Here is a 21,085-nt window from a genome sequence, read left to right on the forward strand (position 1 = left end):
ATTGCCCTATCCTAACACTTCCACTGTCTGTAACTGACTGGTGACTTCTCTGTCTCCCTCACCAGACTGTGGGCTTTGGGAGGACAGGACCCCGTCTGCCAGATTTCTCGCTGTACCCCCAGCAGCTGAGACCAACTCTGGGAGACACCAAAGGTGTGCAGTAGACACTCATTAAGTGAACACCTGAATGAGTGAGGTGCCATATTTATGTACAGCAGGTGTCAGTGAACAAATGTCACACTGGGGCATCTGACTACCCAACGGTTAGAGTCACACCAATTCCAGACACACTTCCATCTTTGAAGTCCTTTATTCCCAGTAGTTCACATCAGTTATTCACCAAGCTAGAGCTTGTCATATTAATCAGAAATTCACTCATCTTTCCTTTGATACTGTATCTTGGCCTCACGTCCAAAACTGGGTTGGGGCCCCAAAGGTTGAAGAGCTCTCACTCCGTCGCAGGGAGCGAGGGGCACCCTTGGGAGTCAGTCTCCAACTCCTGAAGTCTTATTTGGTTCATAGGCAAATGCTTGAGCAAGTTTAATACGTGACAGTCCGACAGTGAAATACATAAGACACAGTGCAATGGTTCCAGGCATTCGAGGGGAAAAAAAGGCACATTACACAAAGTCCCCTGGAGAAAATTCAGGCCATTCTCCATCTTTTCAATATGCATTTTCTCACCCTTCAGTGACTTTTAATCTCATTCGCTGGTCTACGAGAAACCATAACTCATGTGCTACTGAACCCATTCTTATTTTCCCTTCATGAGACAGATTTGATTCCAAGTGTATTTCGGTTTTCTCCCTTACGCCTACAAGAACATCCAATTTTGCGCAGGTCCCTTTTAACGGCACTTAATAAATATACATTCTGGGACCTGACAGAACAGGCTGTCCTCGTTCAAACCACCTCTAAAGCTGCCTGTTCAAAACATCTGAGCTAGTACAAAGCTCAGACAGGGCATGTCCTAGCTTATAGTTGTGGCCATTTCTGACCCCACGTCTATCTCGTCCACCACTACGTGGCTAGGGCAGAGGTCTCCAACCCTTGCCAGACACTAGAATTCTGGAGAACTTTTTGAATTCCTGAGGCTCGGGCTACACCCCAGACCAATTACATCAAAATCTCTGGGGGGGGGGGGGGGGGGGGGCGGGGATCCTGGCGTCACTCATAGTTGAAAGCTGCCCAGATGACTACAGAGAGCAGCCATCTCGAGAAGCCCTGAGCTCGAGTTCCAGCACACAGGAGCTCTCACAAGCACTGTGGACCCACCAATGGATTTCCTACTTTATCATCTGCTCCTCTATGCTTCCTATTTGTATCAGAAAGCTGAGCAGGAAAGAGAAAGGAAAATGAGTCAAGAGCATCTGGTACAGTGAATTTGGCGCCAGGAAAGGGATGGTGGGGACTGAGTTTCTCTTGTATTATGCAGGCTTCAAGCTTTCAGAAGCCCAGAGGAGATGAGTTAAGGACTGACACAGACATGTCTCTATTTCTTAAAATTAGCCCTCCCAAAACCAGAGCTAACAGCTTTAGGCACTATATTATAATCACATAGAGATGTTCTTGGAAATAAGGCTAAACTGCCACCTGCTTTTACACACACTCTAACTTGGGCTGGTTCCAAAATTTGTAATTCATATTAAAGATCAGGCTGGATCACCTTTTCCCTCTTCCGTGAACCTGGCAGTTTATCATAGCCCAGAGTGACAACCGAGAAGGGATGATCCAACAGCAGCTGCACCCAAAACTGCCTCTCTGTCTTCCTTGAACAGGAAGTGGTTTTCAATTTCCAGGTTCTAGAAAGGGATGACCATAGGGTTTGACCTCACTGAGTGCAAGAGATTGGCTGCCTAGAACGCAAGAAGGATCCTGAGGTAGATCCTGGGTTTACGGGAAAGGATGCCATGTTGATTAACGACATCGGCCATGGGCCTGGGCATGGGGCATGGCGGCAGGAATGCTTCCAGTGCAGGCAGGGCTGGCTGATGCTGGGGCCATCCTGACGCCACTTCCAACACATCCTGCTTCCAATGGCAATTTACATTTATACCACACCCTGCGATGCAAGGAGCTTCCACATCCTTAGCCTCACGTCATTCTCACCGCAAAACTGTGAGTTAGGGCTTTATGGATCGGAAAACTGAGGTGGTGTCCTAGGTCTAAGGTCCCACAGCCAAGTGACTTCACGTCCACTGTTGCCTCCAGGCCTCGGCAGGCTCTTGAAACCACTGGAGGTTCCTCTGGCTCCCCAGCTTCCAGAAACAGGAAACCAAGCCATTACCTAACCTCCCCCACCCACCAGGACTGTAAGCACCTGAGGCACAGTTTCCCCTGTGATTTGCATGCGCCTTTGTCTCCAGTCCAGAGAACACAGCAGCAGTGTACAACTGCTGCCAGCAGCCTCGTGCGCCACACCTGACATACCCTCAAAATCCCCTCTTCCCTGGAACAGCCTCTGACTTTGCCTACACACATTCCAGAACCGTGACTTGGTGACGCCCACTCCCAGGCCCAACCAAGAGTCTTCTGGGAACCTCTGCACTGCCCGGACAAGCCCGCTGGAGAGGGCTCCCAGAGTTCACCGCCCAAGACAACTCAGCTCCCAGCAGGGAGAAATAAAAGGTGACTGGTCGGCTATGGCGTCTCCTGATACCACATGCGGGGAGGGAACCGGCAGGCCAGGCCGTTCTGGACTTCTCCAGCGCCCCTCCCTGCAACCACAGAGCACACAGGCAGCGTTCACCTGGGTGACCCACTCGCATGGGCAGGCCCAGATGGGGCAGAGGTAAGACTGGCCATCAGCTACAAGTCCTCATCAACTTGACCTGCCATCCAGGGTGTGAGACTCCAGGTTGGGGCAACCTCGTAAGCAGACATAACGAGTGGTCCTGGCTGGGGCCTTCCATGCCCACCCACGCCAGGCACTCTTCACGGCCCCCTCCTTTTCTGGGTGCCCTTCATCCCACTCTGGCCTGATCTCCCCTTCCACCCTCGCCTTCTCTTTGCTTTTCTTCTCTCCTGGGGTCACAGCCTCTAAGCCTCCCCCCTCTCTTGACAACATGGGCTCCAAGGAGGGCACCCTAAGAGGGCAGACTCCAGCCCCACGGAGCCGGGCTTGGGGCCCTGGCCAGGAAGCTGGAAGGCACATATCCCCGCTGTCCGTCCACTTCCACAAGGCTCCACTCCGGGTTCCCCTTCTTGTCCTGGGCCTCCAGCACAGTCACTGGCTGGCCTGCCTGCAGACTCACTTCATGGCTGCTTCTGGCCAGAAAGGGGTACACTGCCACCACCTGAAACACATGGGGAGCGACACAGAAATGGTCAGGGTGGCAAAACAGACAAACCCAACCCAGAGAGGCTGTTTATCCTGTTCCCTCCCACCTGACTCAGCGCCCATGGCTGGGCAGCCACCGCCTCCCAAGCACATCGTTTGTGCTAAAGACACGGCTACTTCTGCTCCTACCTTCCCCATGGCAGACTCTATTCCAGCACTTTGCCTGGTTTTGATTTTCACAATTCTATAATTCTCTTTGCCCCATTTTTCAGATAAGGAAATTGGGACTTGGAGAAGTAAAGAAATTTACTCAAAATCACACAGTAGTGAAGCTAGGCCTGTCTGGCCTCAGGACGTGTGCTCTCAGTCCACGCAGCCAACTCACTGAGCAGAGGACTCAGCACCCTCCCCCATGCTGCCCAGATCTAAGGGTGTCGTCAGCCCAGGCCAGTTTCCCAGCTTGGAGTAGAGACAGGAGGTTTGGTGACTTGGTTATGTTTTGGGGAGAGGCATCAAACTGGAGTAAAAACTGGAGGGGAGGGCATTTATTAGGCTAATATTTCACCTCTCTGGGCCTCTGTTTTATCATCCGCAAAATGGAATTAGGGACAGCCTCCCCTCCAGGTAACTGTGGGAATTGAATGAATGAATGCCTGTGTCTGGTACATAGTAAGGGCTCAATAAACGCAGGCTGCTTTGACTATTTTTACCATTACTGTTATTACTGTGGACCAAGCCTCAGGACCAATCAGGAGCAAGGGAAGATGTGACCCCATGTGAGTCCAACTGAGCAGCCCCACAAACAAAAAGGAAACTGCTGATGTGTCTGCGTACATGGACAGCTGAGCTCACCCACGTGAGCCCCTGGGTGGGGGTTCCCAGAGACACTGCTCACCCTGGGTGGGGCTGGGCCTGAGTGGGATCCTTGAGGGTCCTTTGCTGATAGGTGGGACTGTCCAGCAGGAGGCAGCCCGGGTGCAATACTTCTGGCTAATGCTCCAGGATCTTGGCCTGAGTGCCTTCCTGGGAGAGTGCCACAAGCTAAACAGCACAGCTTCTGCAGGCTTCTATGCAGCCCACTCCAGCCTCCTCCAGCCGCCCTGGCCAGAGGCACCCCATAGCTATTCACTGCAAACACGTCCTCATTGCCTCTGGGCTCCCGACCCTCAGCCTGGGTTCTCTCTGTTGCTTAACTGTCACCTGCAAAGCTCTCCTTTATGCTGACGGTAACTGTGAGCGTAGCCTCCATTTATGGAGGCTCACACAGGCCCGGCGGGGCTTCACAATTTCATCCAATCCTCACAGTGACCCCACTGAGCTTCTTCCCCCTTGGGGACTCTGTGCCTGAAGAGCCAAATCCTTAAATAGCTTCCTATCAATTCTTTTTGTTTTGAGATATAATTCACATACCATAATATTCACCCTTTACGGGGTAAAATTCAGTAGTTTTTAATATGTTCACAAGGTTGTGTAACTATCACCACTTCTAATTTTAGAACATCTTTATCACCCGCAAAAAGAAACCCCATACCAGCTAGCAGTCACTTCCCATGTCCTCTCCCCCGAGCCCTTGCCAATCACGGATCTACCTTCTGTCTCTATGCATTTGCCTATTCTGGACATTTCCTACGAACAGAATCATACAATACGTGGCCTTCTGTGTCTAAGTACATGTATCAGCACTCCATTCTTTTTTATGGCTGAATGATATTCATTTATATGGATATACCACATTTTGTTTATCCATTCTTCAGTTGATAGACACTTGGGTTGTTTCCACTTTTTGGCTATTATGAATAACGCTGCTATGAACATGCGTGTACATGTTTCCTATTGCTTTTAAGAGAAGACCAACACCCTTGCCAAGGCCACAAGGCCCTGCCAGCCTGGCCCTGCCCACCTGTCCAGCAGCACCTCATTCTCCCTGCCCCTCACTCTTTCCAGCCACAATGGCCTCACCCAGTTCCTCACGGCCCCCTATCCTCCCCTGTCACTAGGCCTTTGCATTCTCTGTGTACGCTTTCTGGAGCACTCTTCCCATGTGCACCCCAAAACACCCCCTTTATCCAATTAATCCCTACTCACCCTTCAAATCAGAGAAAAAGCATCATTCCTCTCAGAAGAACCTTTGCTGAACCCCTCCCACACCCAGGGCTCTGGCACTTACTGTGTGATATTGCGATTTATAAGAAATACACATTGCTCATTCAGATGACCAAAATATATTTCTCATATATATTTGGTCTTCATCCATGGTTCTGGACTCACAGCTCCCCAAACCCTCAGAATTTCCTAAGTGTTGAGAGAGATAAAGGTATCGTTTGTGATGTGATGAGGTGACTTTTGGAAGCACCTAAGGATGGGGCTGGCTGCCAGGAGAGCCGACCACGTGATCAGCGGGTCGGAACTTTCAGTCCCACCTTCTGACCTCCAGGCACAGGAGAGGGGCTGGAGGTTGAATCAATCACCAACGGCCACCAAACGGCCAATGATTTAATCTATCACACCTATGTGATGAAGCCTCCATAAAGACCCAAAAGGAGAGGCTAAGAGAGCCTTCAGGTTGGTAAACACGTGGGGATTTGGGGACAGGGCATGGACGCCCCCCACCTTCCCACATACCATCCCCTATACACCTCTTCCATCTGGCTGTTCCTGGTTGCATCATTTTATAGCAAACCGATAACCTAGTAAGTAAAATGTTTCTCTGAGTTCTGTGAGCCGTTCTAGCAAATCACTCAAACCCGAGAAGGGGGTCGTGGGGTCCTCTGATTTACCACCTGTCAGTCAGAAGCACAGGTGACAACCTGGACTTGAGATCAGTGTCTGCAGTGTGGGGGGACAGTCTAATAGGACTGAGGCCTTAAACTGTGGGGTCTGATGCTATCTCTGGGTAGACAGTGTCAGAAGTGAGCTGAATTGTGGGACACGCTGCTGGTGCCCAAGAATTCTTTGTTGGTGTGAGGAACACCCCCTCCCATTTTGGAAATTGGGTCCAGGAAGCTAATTCAACTGCTATAACTTTACGATTATTCATATGACTGTTTTATTAATTGCTGTTCTCCCCTCCCCAAGATTATAAATTTGAGGAAGGCCAGGACCGAGATTTACTTTTGCTCGTCATTTTCTCTCTCTCATCTAACACAGTGCCTGGCAAATACTGAATGAATGAATGTATGAACAAATGCCACTTGCCCTACTGATGGGCAGCAAAGGGTTAGCTCTCTGTTGTTGATGTGGCAGGGACAGGAGGCTCCCTTCTCCGGTCCACCTCTGGCCAGGACACTAATGTGGCCACTGATCAAGGCCATGGGCTCACAGGATCGTGGCCCCTCCAGAGGAGGAAAATCAAAGCCCCACTCTAGGTGGCCGTGGGGAGGCAAAACCCACCCCTCTCCCAGACTCACCTGGGTCATGGTTGGGACAGAAGAGACTGGCACTGGAGTGGGCTCTGGTGTTAGATGTCGGGAGTCCTCGTGAGGCCCCGCCTGTCCTCTGAGCTCCTTGTCCCTGGGGACGACGCGGTACAGCTCCAGTTTCCCAGCTGGAACATATCCTCGATGTCCTACAGGATATGTAGAACATTATCTGGCTGCAGAACAACCATCCCCATCCCTTTTAGCGGGAGAGGAAGTCACCACCGTTCGTGGATGTGAATGCCCCCAGCACAGCTTCTCAGCCCTAAAGAGGACCTGAATAGGTAACCTGGGAACCTCACAAACCCACTTCCACCCCACCCCGCTTCCAGGGGTTTCCAGCTTCTGCTTACACACCCCCAGTGACACGGAGCTCATTCCCTGCTAAGGCAGCCCACTCCGTTTTAAACAGCTCTGACAGAGATACAAAGTTCTTCCTCGGACTGGTGTGAAAACTGCTTTCTCAGTCCCCTACCCCTCTAGGGGCAGCCCTAGCAAGGCTGCTTCCTTGACCCAGGACAGCCGGTTCTAGAAGGCAGAAATTGCCTTTCTCCTCCCCAAATGCCCCCAGTTCCTTCACATGTAGCGACTACCCCAGTGTTCCTCTGGCTGCTATCGTTATGAATGGCCAGCACTGCCCTAGAGCTTGCTAGGTACCAGGCCAGCATTTGATTATCTAGTCTTCCCACCAACTCTCCATTTTACGGCGGAGCCAACCAAGCTCAGAGAGGCTCCCTGACTTCTCCAAGATCACACAGTTCGTAAAGTAGCAGAGCTGGGGTCCAAACCCAGTCCTCTTGACCCCAGGGGCCTCACTTTAATCTCCATGCAGCAGTTTTCCAACTCGAGTCATGAGACTGTCCTTTCATGATTTCTGCTGGATTTGTACTGTTTCTTAATTTTTTAATAGACTCACTTTTTAAAACTTAGTCTTGCACCATACAATATGAATAAAATCCTGGTTTTATGTACTAGCTATGTTTTTTCTAATACACACTAAAATACTTAATAATTGCAATAAACTATCTGAAAGGGGAGAAACTCTACATAGACAGCACCACTCCCGCCAAGTAGTCCTGTGTGACCTGCATCTTGTGGTCACATGCCCTTCTCTGGAAGACACTCTGCTGGACCATCTCCTGCTGGGTTCACCTGCCTCCTGCCTCCTGCCCCGTTACACCGGGGCACCCAGAACTGAAGAGCACACCCAATGGCGTGGCAAGTGCAGAAGGAACAGGATAACCCCTCCCTCAATCTGGATGTCTGTCCACGTAGCTGGGATCCAAGCATCCCTGCTCCACGTATCTGCATCTTCCAGGGTGATGCTGAAGTTCTCTCCATACAGCTCCGTTACCCCAGTGGTCTGTGAGGTCCCCAGGGTAGGGTCCCTCTTCCTTGCATAGCACCCAGCAAACAGTAGGTGCTTGCTAACGGCTGTTGCAATGAAAGACTGAATTCCTCTTTTGGGCATTCCATGTACCACACTAAGCCAGCTGTGCCCCAAGCCCTGCATTTTCACCTCTGCTCATTCCCATGCAGGATTTGCACAGCCAGCCTGGCCCACAGGAGTGCCTGCGTCTCCCCACTGGCTCCTGTTGGGTGGTTTTCCCAGAGGGAGGAGAAGGGCTCACAAAGTCCCACGTACCCCCAGTGTCCACCAGCCAGCGGCTGCTATTGCCTTTGGTGTCCTTGTTTTGAAGGAGGGCCACAACTTGGCCCCGTGGCAGTGTCAGGTCCAGAGTCCCAGCCCCGCTGATGTTGCTTGTCACCTGGTACAGCTTTCCCGGGCCATACCTGCTCAGGAGGGCCTGCACTTGGCGTTCAGCCCCTGGAAGGAGCGGCTGGGGGAGGAGGGACAGAGACAGACACAGGTGCATGAGTGGGCGTGCAAAAGCTGGCTCCAACGTGTGCCCACATGCTGAGAGCCAGTTGCTCTGGGCCCATCCTGCCTCTGCTGCCAATGGGCCCATCCCAATTGGGGCAACAGTCTCCCTCTAACACATGGCTGGATTAGACGAGAAGCACATGCTCTTAGTATCGAACAGCATCTCAGAAGAAACCTCTAATTTCACCTCTAATATCCTTCCCAAGTCTAAATTTCTGGGATTTTCTAAAATTCTAATTCAGGTTCTGAAATTTCTTAGTTCCAACACTCCAGGAGTGGACCCAAAATTCTGCCCATAACATCAAACTAAGTTATCCCACAGGAAAAGGCCTTACACAGGTCTTTCAACCCCAAGGAGCAACATTATGAGCTCCATGTGGACACCAGGCCTTACTCATCCAACATCTTTTTTTTTTCAAAGATTTTATTTTATTTTTCCTTTTTCTCCCCAAAGCCCCCCAGTACATAGTTGTATATTCTTAGTTGTGGATCTTTCTAGCTGTGGCATGTGGGACACCGCCTCAGCATGGCCTGATGGGTGGCGCCATGTCCGCGCCCAGGATTCGAACCGGCAAAACCCTGGGCCGCCACAGTGGAGCTCACAAACTTAACTACTCGGTCACGGGGCCGGCCCCTCATCCGGCATCTTAAACAGCCAGCACAGGGCTGACACATGCAGACCCTCACACACGTGGGAGTAAAGGGAATGCCATCTTTTATTCCATGAGTTTTCAGTCCACAAGTATTTATTGAGCACCTGCGGTTTACAAGGCATGGTAAGCCTTGTGAATGGTATAGCAGGAACACAGGAGAGAGTTTTTCCCTGAAGGAAACTGCCGTCTAGCTGGAGAGAGAGACTCAGTGGCACTTTCAGCTCATCCAAAAATCTCCTGGCATTGCCTTTGTTTTTTCATTCATTGCTTCCCGCAAAAGTATCAGCAAGAAGGCACTCAGGGTGATTGGCCCATATTTGTAAAATAAAGAAGAAACTAAAAATGTTGAATATAGATATACTATATATTATCTCTTATGATAAACAGATAGATAGATAATGTATATGTATTCACCATGTTCTACATGGCCATCTCTGGGTGGGAAGGTGCTGGGTGTAGGGCCGCCCTTCAGGGACATTTGAGCACAGACCCTGCCATTACTGATACTCCAATGGGTTCACTGAATGGGTTCAGGATCAAGAACCAGGAGGACCGATGTTTCTAAATAGGCCCTGACACGGAAGTGTGGAGATGGGGAGCTTTTTTTCAGAACAGTGGTGTCAAGGTGAGTACAAAAGCGAGTGGTGTAGCCAACATCGGTCCACTTTCTCTAGTCCAGTAGGCCCCCTGCTGTGCAGAGACCAGCAGCACTCCCTGGAGGGACTGGGGGACGTGTGTAAAGACATCACTGGGACTGCTCCTGTCCTGGATGGCCACCTCACATCTGTGGGTCCTGTACCCTTAGCCAAATAAGTCAGGAATTTATGTGCAGTGCGCGCGTGTGTGCGCGCGCACATGTGTGAATGGCAGTGGGGGGGTGTTCTGGGGAGAGATGGGGAAGGGGGGGGGGTCTCTTCTCTTCCTACCAATTTATAACATACACTGGGATTATGCTGTTCCCATTTGTTTCTTCTTTTTGTTTTTCTGTGTCTTCTCTTTTTTCTACAATCAGCACGGATTGCTTTTCCAACAAGAAAATGTTATTTTAAGCAGGGACAGGAGGTTCCCGTGACTCACGTGAGTGGCTGCTCTGTTCTGCTCCCAAGCTGCAGGGCCCATGGCCCACACCTCTGCCAGGGCAGTCTCAGTGCAGTGGGAGGAAGCAGGGACAGCTGCGACCCGAGAGGCGTCAGCCGCCCCTTGGAGTAGACGTGCATCTCTGATGTCTTTGCCCTCCCCTGCACGCTGGCCCGACATGAAGGCCGCCTGTATCTGTCTCTGGGTCCTTTACTTGTCTCTGGGTCCCCAGGCCCCCTTCTCCCTTCTGGGGAACCTTGGAGCTGTTTCCTGACCCCTCACTTCTCATCTCCCATGGGCCTGGGTACATTCAGTCTTCTCACACCCGGGTTGTGTCACACTCTGGGAGCCCCTTCTCCCTCCAGCTACTTCAGTTACTTTAAAAACATATAAGACCTGGGTCTAGCCTCCAAGTGGACTGGAAGATACGCTTTCCTTCATTTTAGAGAAAAATACTTTAGCAAGAAAAGCACTTGGCTAGCCAAAGTTTTATAAACCATAAAGCAGCTGAAACCCTGTCTTTTGCGACTAAAAATTCCACAGCAAAAAGAAAATTTAAATGACTCCTGACTCAAACTGTGTATTCACCCTGAGTGCTGGTACAGTCATACGTTGCTTAACATCAGGGACATGGTCTGGGAACACCTTGTTAGGCAATTTTGTCGTTGTGTGAACATCATAGAGTGCACTTACACACACCTAGATGGCACAGCCTACTACACACGTAGGCTGTATGGTACTAACTTATGGGGCCACCGGTGTATGTATGGTCCGCCGTTGACTGAAACGTCATTATGTGGTGCATGACTGTATTTGAAGCAGGTTCAGTGAGGAGGTGGTGAGGAAACGGTAAATTTTGATGAAAAATTTGAAGAAGTTCCAGGTTTTTAGATGTTAGTGCCACTTGCCCATTATTATATCTAATTTCACTTAATATTAAAATGTTTGGGTTTTCTTATTCTTGATCTAAGAGTTCTATTCTGCTCTTATGCTTACTGGCCATGAAGAACAGGTGTGCATGTGGGTGTGAACCCCGCCTGACCCCACGCCCAGCTCGCAGGGAGAAAGGAGCCAGGGAGAGGGGCGATGTCCCCGCAGGTACCAGGAAACGCTGGGAAACGAAAAGGCAAAAGAAATAGGGGATTGGGCCTCCGCCCACGGGCAGGTGAAGGAGTGACGGTCTTTAGGATGGACAGTGTTTGTGGGGAAGGAAGGACACTTACTTGTATGGTAGGAGGTGGCAGCACTTTCTCGAAGTTCTTCTGAAAGGAGTGAAGCTGGTGACTGGTCTGGCCTAGTGCATCCTCCACCAGTTTCCTGAAGGCCAGCTCAGGGATGTGGTGGTGGGGTAGCTGGCGGGGGGACAGACACTGTCAGCAGAGCCTTCGTCAGGAGAGAGGGGACAGGGAGACCCTGGCAGTCCACACTCTGGCTCCAGGTATGTTAAGATGGGCCTTTCTGTCACGGTCACCTGTTGTTTCTGTCTGCCTACTGCCCCACTTCCCTTTCAGAACGCATTCTGCTGGGGCGTTGAGTAGCACTGCCCATCCTGGCGCTCCAGCCCCAGGTCTGGCAGCCATGGCATCCTTTCTCCTATCCACCACGATCAGTCCAACGATTGGATGGTGGATCCGAGCAAGGCCAATTGAAATCCTCCCACCAGATCTAGAATATGAAGCCTGGAACAACAGGGTCGCTCTTCCTTTGGATCCTGAGATGTAAAGGTAAACGCTTGCAGCTCTTGTGGGCCAGCTCTCCCATCATGCAGGAAAAAGCCTGCCTGAGAATAAAGCCAACCCAGAGAGGGAACCAGAGCTGGGGAAAGTCAGAGTCCTGACAACATCATTGGTACTGAATGCTGATGGGCCTGAGGCTGGGTTCCCTCCGGGCCTCCTATTTATATAAGTCAACATGGTCTTCTTTATGCCTGAGCTGGTTTGGAACCCAAGGAGCTCTGAGTAATGCTCCATCCTCAGACCTTGGTGCTGTTAGGCATCTCCTGCATTCTCATCAGACACCCTAGGCATGAGAGAGACCCCACAGCTAACAGAGACGTGTCCTTTCTGCTTGTCACTAAACTCACTGCTCTTGGTTCTGTCCTAGAGCCGCCCGCCCACCCCCAGGATGCAGACAGATTGAGGTTCTACCCTGCAGGCCCTTCCCAGGCCTCACAGGACTGGTCCAGGTGAATGGGCCATGGGCACAGACAAAGCTGGCATCATCACTGACAGGCCCTCACATTCTATATTACAGGGGCAACCAAGAAATGCCCTCCTTCTGCTTTTATAAAGTCGACCCCCCCTCCCCTACTGGAATCCTGTAACACTCCCCAGCCCTGCACATCCCCTCCAAATAAACAGGGGTCTGGCAGCCCTGGAGAGAAAGCTAGAGGGCGGGGAGAGAATGAAAGGATCGTCTAATCAGATTTACCCTCTGCCTTCAGGGAAGAGAAATGCTTTTCTGCAGATGGCTCAGGCGTAACTCAATTCAAAAAGAGCGTCTGAGACAGAACTAGAGACTAAATGCAGTGAGGGACAACAAGCAGCAGCCCACAGTCCCAGCCCTCCTCAAGGAGGAGAAACAGCTTCATCCGTCACGCCAGCAGAAGGCAGACTCTGAGAATGCTTAGCAGGGGCACAACCTGAGGGCTGCTGGAAGATAGGGGATGGGGAGATGGGTTCTCCCACCTGGGGGAGGGGATTCGGAGAGCTTCATGGAGAGACTCATTCATCTGTCACATATCTAGGGAGTTCTTCCCATACACCACACACTGTGAAAGGCAGTGGGGATGATGAGGAGGGGCATGCCAGGCCGAGGAAGCAGTCTGTGCAAAGGCACTGGGGTCACACTCAGACGTGGTATGCTGGAGGTGGGGGCTACAGGCATAGAGTGGGACTATGAGCTGGAAAGGTAGTGAAGGGGTCAAATTTTAGAGGAATTTTAATGCAACAAACTGGATGGGAAAGCTGAGCTGGGCAACATGGAGCACAGGAGACAGCATGTGGTACAAGGAGTACTGAAATTACTCCAGAGGTTGGACCCACAGGCCATTCAGCTCTGATGCTGACATCAGAGAGAGATCTGAAAGCAGTTGAGTATTCTTGCCTATATCAACTCCAGTCTTCAAAATTCTAAAATCAAAGTTTGTACTTAGAGGTTTGTCCAAACCTCTCTGTGACCTATTTATGCTTTCAGCAGACAGCTCCTCTCACCGGCTGTCGAGCATTATGGTTCAGAGCCCAGGCTCTATAGAGTTGAACTGCCAGGGTTCAAATCCTACTAGCTGTGTGGCCTTGGGAAAGCTGCTTAGCCTCTCTGAGCCTCAGCTTCCTTTTGAAAGGAGGATAGTAAGAACACCAACTCTGTAGGGTTATTGTGAGGATTAAGAGAGAGAATACACAGAAGGTGCTCCACACAGATACACAGTAAGTACTCATGGGGGAGGCAGCTGCTAGAAGCAGTAATAGGAGCAGGAACACCAGCTCGAGACATTGACTCCTGACAGTACAGAAGGGACCTTGCCTCTGTCATCAACTTCTAATCCACCCCAGGGAGCAGTCCCAAGGTCTGCTATTTTCCCAGCAGAGCCTCCTCTGCTTCTGAGTTCCAGAACCTGGAAGGGCCTGGAATCCCAGTTCTATCCTTGCTTTCAGGGTCTGATGCCATTAATGGAGGGAGAAGATGCACTAGACAGAGCCAGGAGGTCCCCTGGGTTCCTCCTAAGCACCTGACGGCCTGTTTGGAAGGCCCAACCTCAGTCCATCCCAGCTCCTGCAAGCAGCGGGCTGCAGGGGCGACAAGGCCTTGCCTGGCTCTTCCCCAGAGGCGCCGCAGTCCCAGGGGCCTTACCTGAGCCAAGCTGCCCTCTGCCCTCTGCAGCACCTGCTTGGCAAGGTCCCTCTGGAGGGCCACGAACGTGCACAGGATCTGGCGCAGCCACTGCATGGCCAGCTGGTTAAACTGCGGGAGCTCGGCCACCAGCATGGAGTTGAGTGCCTGGTACGTGTGCCGGGCCACCTCCTCCTCGTAGGACACACTGCCCACCTCCAACAGCTTCTCTTCCACCCGCTCAAAGTCCAGGAGTTTGTCCAGACGCTTCTTGATCAGGTTCTGAGGGCCGGCCAGGGTTTTGGCCAGGCTGCACAGTGGCTGCCACACCAGGCCTTCCAGCCGCCGCTTCTGTGGGGAAGGGTGGGCTTGGGAGGCTGGGAAGGAAGTGGCAGAGGGCAGGCACTGGGAAGGGGCTGGGAGATAGGCAGGACCAGGCTCCAGTCCCACCCCTACGAACTAGCTGTGACCTCCAGCATGTTTTCTAACTTTTCTGGGGCTCTCAATGTGCCCACCTGAATACATATAAGCCAATACATGTAAGCCAATACATGTAAGGAGCTTAGCAGAGTGCCGGGCACAGAGCAAGTATTCAGTATATGTCACTTCATATCATCACCGTGCACAGATCTTGAAAAAGATTTTGTATCGAGTGGTATCAAAAGCACAGTCTTTAGGGCTCAGATGCCAGCTTGCCAGTGACATCTGAATAACCCAGGAGGGCACCCTCTCTGGGCCTGAAGCTCTCATGCGCAGAATGGGGCTATTAATAGTATCTGCCTCGTAAGCCATGTTGCAAGGATTAAATGAGGTGAAGAATGTAAAGGGCTTAGCGCAGTGCCTGGCAGATAGAGAGGCTCCACAAACGTTAGCTGCAGCTATTTTTATCAGGAGAATGCACTGATGATAATCTCCGTCCTGCTCACTATCCGGGTGGTTATGAGCGTGACAATCCTGTGAACTGCCTGACGTCGAAATACCATTCTTTCAGGCTCTGCCACCTGCCCACCAAAGAAAGGGGAGCGGAGAAGTCCCACTCACAAACTCCGGGAAGGCCTGGAGCTGGAGGTCTCTCGTCAGGCTGCAGTACTGCACCACCGGCCCCCCGCCGACGTCCAGGTCACACTCCTGCGGCCGGAAGTGGAGGAAAGCCTGGACCAGGGGCAGATGGGGGACAGCGAATCACGGCCTGTCGTGGCCATCTCACACCTGAATCCCTCTCCACCATGCCCCCTCAGAGGTTGTCCAGGCTGTCTGCACACCTGCCATGACAGGGAAGCACACAGCCTATTCTGTCCTTGCACATCTTGAGTGATTAGAGAGTTCTTCCCTAGACTGAGCCAACATCTTTCTCCTTATTCCAGTGCTTCCCAAACTGCACATATTTGCCCATCACCTTTGTGATTTTTTTTTTTGCCATGTCCATATTCCACATGCTCTAGTAATACTTTTCTTTAAATCAACTAACTATTCCTATTTAAGTCAATGCATTAGGGGGCTGGCCCCATGGCTGAGTGTTAAGTTTGTGCGCTCCACTTTGGCGGCCCAGGGTTTCACGGGTTCGATCCTGGGTGCAGACATGGCACTGCTCACCAAGCCATGCTGAGGCGGCGTCCCACGTGCCACAACTAGAAGGACCCACAACTAGAATATACAACTATGTACTGAGGGACTTCAGGGAGAAGGAAAAAAAAAAAAAAAGGAAGATTGGCAACAGATGTTAGCTCAGGGCCAATCTTTAAAATAAACAAACAAATAAATGCATTAAAAAAAAAAACCACCTTATGACACAACCATAAGGGGAAAGCCAGTAATAATCACCATAAGTAGGCATGTATGAATAATAGCTATAAAAACAAACACTGTTATTAAGTTCTGTCTGGACGTCACTGCCTGCTGCTCCCAGCCGGAGACCTGCTCCATCTGTGTCAGACACGCCAGCGAAAGGCTTTTCTTAGACTCAGGGAATTGAAAGAGGGAGTCGCTTTCTCACTTGGGGATCCACGTCAACACTGTACCTGTTGTGTTAAGTCCTGCATCTATGGAAATGCAGCCTTAATACGTCCAAATGTCCACAGACCCTACAAAGCCAGCTGTGTCTCCCCAGGCCCCACGATTCCTTCTTAGGACACAGCTCTGAATGCCTTCCCCTTCTGGTTCACTGTGTTGCTCAGACCCTTCCACTGGGGGTCCAGGATGGAGCAGGAATACGCAGCGAGCTCTCCCCACACAGGAGCGTGGCCCTGTGACCTCCCTCCTTTTACACACTCCCTATAAGGCCACCCCAAATCCCACTATCCAAAGAGCCTGTTATCGTCTGACTACGCTGGTCTGCGCAAACAGATGTGATTGACAACAAAACCATGTAAAAGGGACGGAGTGGAAGCAATGAGTCAGCAGCAATGACAAGAATGAAGGGGGATCTGGGCACAAGGAAAATGACATGCTGGACGGTCACGCAAACTGGTGTTCCTGCGGGCTGAATGCAGTGTGTAGAAATATATTGTCTTGGGCCTGCAGAGCATTTAAATTTCTATTTAATTAGTTGCTCACGTGGATACATCATGAGGTTTCACCTGCAAGTCTGAATTTCCACGGTTTTTTTCTTAAAATCGGAAGAGCAGACTACACTGAGTCTACCTTCCCACAGAGCAGAGACTCCCCTGAGATTTTATCCCCTTTTAGATTTTATTCCTTCCTTCCTTCATTCAGTCATTCAAATCCCAAATATTTTTATAAATTTAACTACTGGAAAGTCTCATAACGTGTCTGTTAGATATTCAGCCTCACACATACGTACACATTTCACTCAATAATATTACTTGCCAGGCCCCTCCAGGTTCCTGAGTTTGTCACCTGCTCCAGGTGCTGGTCTGGAAGGGTCCCTCTGGAGGGCTCTGAGCGCAGTGAATTTTGACTCTGCCCAGTGAGAACCTCACCCCGAGAGCTCAACGGGCTACTCAGAGCTCACGCCCTACTCAGACGCCCTGGGGGCTGAGGAGCCCTCGCACATGGCCCTGCTTCTGGCCTGCAGCCAGCGACTAGATGACCACCTCCTTTGGGCTCCTGTAGCTGGTGCCTTTGCCAGCTTGTCCGATGAGCCCCACGTACCTCCTGCCTGGGGAACCCGGCCCAGCCCAGCCCATTATTAACGGCAGGCAGGATCCTCACCTCCAGATTATCCAGGTAGGCAGCCACGTTGTTCTTCGTCTCCTTTACACACAGCGACACCCAGTGGAACCTTTCTTCTAAATCATCAAATTCTTTGTCTTCCGTCTGGCGGTAAAGTTATGCTCATGAGGACCCAGAACATCCACACAGGGGAAAGGTACATCCCACACCCATGTCCCAAGTCCTCACTGGGATCACATCAACAGACCCGCGCATCACAATCACTTCCCCCAGCCCCCAAGCTGAGCGGGATGGTTAGAGGCAGTGAGTGCAGCTTAGTGGTTTTATATTCAGACCATGGAATCAAACACTCAAGCATATGAGTCCTGGTTCATTTGCTTCTTAGCTGTGTGACCCTAGGCAGATATTTTACCCTCTCTGGGCCTGTCTTCTCATCTGCAAAATGGGGTAATAGGAACACCTACTTCACTGTGGATCAAATAACACCTGGTTCAGAGTAAATACTCAATCTTGGTCTGCCCAGACCCAGAGATTAGCACTTCTCCTATCTGTATAAAGAGATGCTCAGGGAAAGAGTAGCACAAGATGCAGTGGAGAAAGCCCTCCCCTGGCTCTTCAGAATCAAGTGGGGGTGCCAACTCTGTCTCTTCCTGGCTATGCAACGCTGGGAAGTCACTTCACTCCCTCAGCCTCAGTTTCCCTCATCTCCACAAGGAGTCTAAGCCCCCTGCCTTGCCCACTGACAGTCTTGCCCCTTGGGATGGTTGGGACGAGACCCTTGCCGCCCATGCTCACCCTGGGCACGAGCCCCGCCTCCTGCTTCAGCAGCTGGCTCAGCCGGGTGGTCTTTTTGGAGAGGGTGTGCGTGTTGATGCGGGCCAGGCGCTCCCGGAGGGTCAGCTGCTCCACCTTGGTGTACTTGGAGGCTGCAGGGACAGAGGAGAGGCAGGGTTCGGGGACCAAAGCTGACCCAGGAAAGCGAGCGTCCCTGACACACCAGGCCAGGCACCCGCTTGGGCCCACTTCTCAAACATCAGGGTCACGCCCATCAGCAGGCTGGGCATGGAGGAAAAGCACAGGGCTCGGAGCCCTCCCTTTGAATGGAAGCTGTGGCGAACAGCTCCCTGCCTGCTTGACTTTGCCAAGCCACCACTTCTTGAGCCTCAGTTTCCTCATCTGTAAACGAGGCTCGCCACCTCACAGGATTGCTGGGAGGATCCCATAAGACGATGGGTCTGAATGTACTTTCTAAAGAAGAACCCAAGCGGGAGGTGATTGGCCTGAGGTCCCTCAGCCAGTGTGAGCCAGGCCGGGTGGGAACCACGCTTTCTCAGTCCTGGCTCAGGCTTTCCCCCCATGTGCCACCTCCTGACCTGGATGGAGAAGCAAGTGAGGAAAAAATCAGAAACTGCCAGATGGAGTCTGGTGTGGGAGGGAAGACCCCGGGCCTGAGAGTGAAAGCTAGCTCTGTCCCTTACCTGCTCTGTTACCTGGAGCAAAGGACTGAAGCTCTCATTTTACCCAACTGTGAAATGGGGCTGACAGTGCCACCCTCAGAGGGCTATTGTAAGGATCAAACATGACAACGAATAAAAAATGCATCACAGTTAGCCCTTAGGAAACATTAGCAAAATTATCAGTATTACGTGCCTCAGTTATGCAACTGAGTTTCTCTCTACTCGGGACACGGCTTCATTTTCCAAACCTTTCTGTTTTAACAGCCAGAGAGGCACAGTTCCCCACCTTCCTCTGCCCCTCACCCCCACCCCAGGATACACACTGCTCTCTGCCTCCCCAGTGTTTGTTTCTCCTCCACAGTATAGCAGCCACGTGGTTTTGATAGGACTGACCTCACTTTAGCTCAAGGAGTGGGTGCTGACTGGTATAAGCCAATTCATATAGTCCCATCCGCTGGCTACAGTGATTGGTTCAAAGAAGGGTACATAACAAGACCTAAGCCAATCAGCTCATGGCATTCGCCTAACCATAGTGATTGGTTCAGGGTGAGCACACGACCCAAACGGGTCCTATCAGAGTGAAGCTACAATTTAATTTTTACTGTTAAGGGGAGAAAGGTCCTGTCTTGTCCTGGAGGGTGTGGCTGCAGACGTGAGTCTTGGAACAGCTATAGCTATTTACTACTATGAGGGAGGCCAGCCTGAAGAGGAAGATGACACACAGTAAAGAGTAGAGACAAGAGAATTACAGGGAAATGAAGCCAGCACCCTAATCAAGCCCTACCTAAAGCCCACATTATCTCTGGACTTGTAGTTACATGAGCTACTACATGCCCTCTATTGGTGAAGCCAGTTTGAGATGAGTCTTTTGGTAACTAGCAGCATTCTCACTGCTCTACCCTAAATGTCCTGAGTCCTTACCCACTTCTTTGCGCCTCTTGTATTCATTGATGTTGGCGTTCACATCCTGGAGGGCATGGGTAGCCCTCTGAAGGACAGGGTAGGCGCTGGCATCAGGGAGTGTGTTCTCCAGGATTTTCTGCAGCAGCAGTGGGTACTTGGTAATCCTCTGCAGAGGGATTACCAGTAAGAAACTGAGGCCTGAGGATCCAGCTTGTGGCCTGAAGGAGAAGGCGGGTGTTAGGTCAGTGAAGCCCATCCCTGGGGGAACCAGAGGGCCTGGGCTCTAGCCCCAGCTCTGCCAACTGTGTGATCTCAGGCAAGTCCCCCTGCTTCTGTGGTCCTCAGTTTCCCCATCTGTAATTCCTGAGGTCTAGCTGTTGGACGAGTGCTGCTAGTTCTTGCTTTGCCCCTTTCTGGGCCTTGGTTCCCTGTCTGTACCAAACGCAGTGGTCAGTTCTCTGCCTGAGCTCAGCTTACTTGTCTCTCGACAAGAGACACAGCTGACCACTCCCTCTTCCTCGAAACACTTTCTTCTTTCGGCCCCAGAGGTGTTCTTTGTCCAGCTTCTCATACTCCACAGGCTGCTCTCTTGGCCTCCTCTGCCGGCCTCTCTCCAATGCCAGGGTGCCCAGGGCCTCCTCTCCTCCCTCTCCACTCACTCTCTGCCTGATCTCACTTAGTCTTACGGCTTTAAACACATCCCAAACCCAGATCTCCACTTCCAACTTCTGCCCAGAGCGCCAGACTCACACGGTCCACTGCCTGCTTCTCATCCCCGCTGGGGGACATCCCAAACACAACTCTACGTGCTGGTCGGTCATCCACATGATATTTCATTAATAAAATGGTTCTGCTGCTTTAAAAAAGAAGTTTTTAAAATCACAGGAACTTAATGTTTACAGATGCATTTAAAGCACTTAAAGGTAAAAAGTCATCTGCATTTTCCTTTAAATAGTTTAGCATGAAAATAGATGAAGCAAAAAAACATAACACTTGTTCATTTCAGGTGGTGGGTATATGAGCGTTCATTACATCCTTCTATTTCATTAAAAAAAGTAAAAAAGAAAACAAAACACAGGAACTAATAGCGTCCAGGTCCCTTCCAGATGTACCATTTGTTGCATCGATGACTATTTCTAGTTCCTTTCTCGATGACATCTGGAATTTGCAGAAAGAGCCCCTGAGTCAATGGCATCTAAGAAGAGGCTGCAACAGTCTTGCCTTGATCATGACCAGACCCACCTTCTGAGAAACCCACGAGGCCTTCAAACCTCAGTGTCCAAGTGCGTCTCCTCCAAGATGACTCACAGACGCAGCTCAGGACCGTTTTCTGGCCCCCTTTCCATGGCACCCTTGCCTCTGGCTCCTCTTTCTATGGAAAAATCTCCAGACCAAATGTCCAGGAAAGATCAACCACGAGGCTAAGGGTAGGCAGGGCAGGTGGGAGCCCCCTC

At 51.1% G+C, this 21,085-nt stretch overlaps 1 protein-coding gene across 19 annotated transcripts in view; it reads right to left on the minus strand.

Moving 5' to 3' along the window:
• Positions 1-291: 291 nt before the first annotated feature.
• ARHGEF37 (Rho guanine nucleotide exchange factor 37) overlaps positions 292-21,085 on the minus strand; it is a 50,381-nt gene continuing 29,587 nt past the window's right edge. For all 19 annotated transcript variants that reach the window (XM_070234016.1, XM_070234012.1, XM_070234017.1 and 16 more), the window contains 9 exons: positions 19,650-19,849; positions 18,067-18,197; positions 17,311-17,415; positions 15,181-15,291; positions 14,161-14,490; positions 11,535-11,663; positions 8,342-8,537; positions 6,688-6,845; positions 292-3,296 (listed from right to left, as the gene is read on the minus strand). In XM_070234016.1, coding sequence (XP_070090117.1) covers positions 3,087-3,296; positions 6,688-6,845; positions 8,342-8,537; positions 11,535-11,663; positions 14,161-14,490; positions 15,181-15,291; positions 17,311-17,415; positions 18,067-18,197; positions 19,650-19,849 — 1,570 coding nt within the window. In that variant the 3' untranslated portion in view covers positions 292-3,086. The remainder of the gene's footprint in view (positions 3,297-6,687; positions 6,846-8,341; positions 8,538-11,534; positions 11,664-14,160; positions 14,491-15,180; positions 15,292-17,310; positions 17,416-18,066; positions 18,198-19,649; positions 19,850-21,085) is intronic.

Source organism: Equus caballus, chromosome 14 (genome assembly GCF_041296265.1).
Source record: "Equus caballus isolate H_3958 breed thoroughbred chromosome 14, TB-T2T, whole genome shotgun sequence".
NCBI lineage: Eukaryota > Metazoa > Chordata > Mammalia > Perissodactyla > Equidae > Equus > Equus caballus.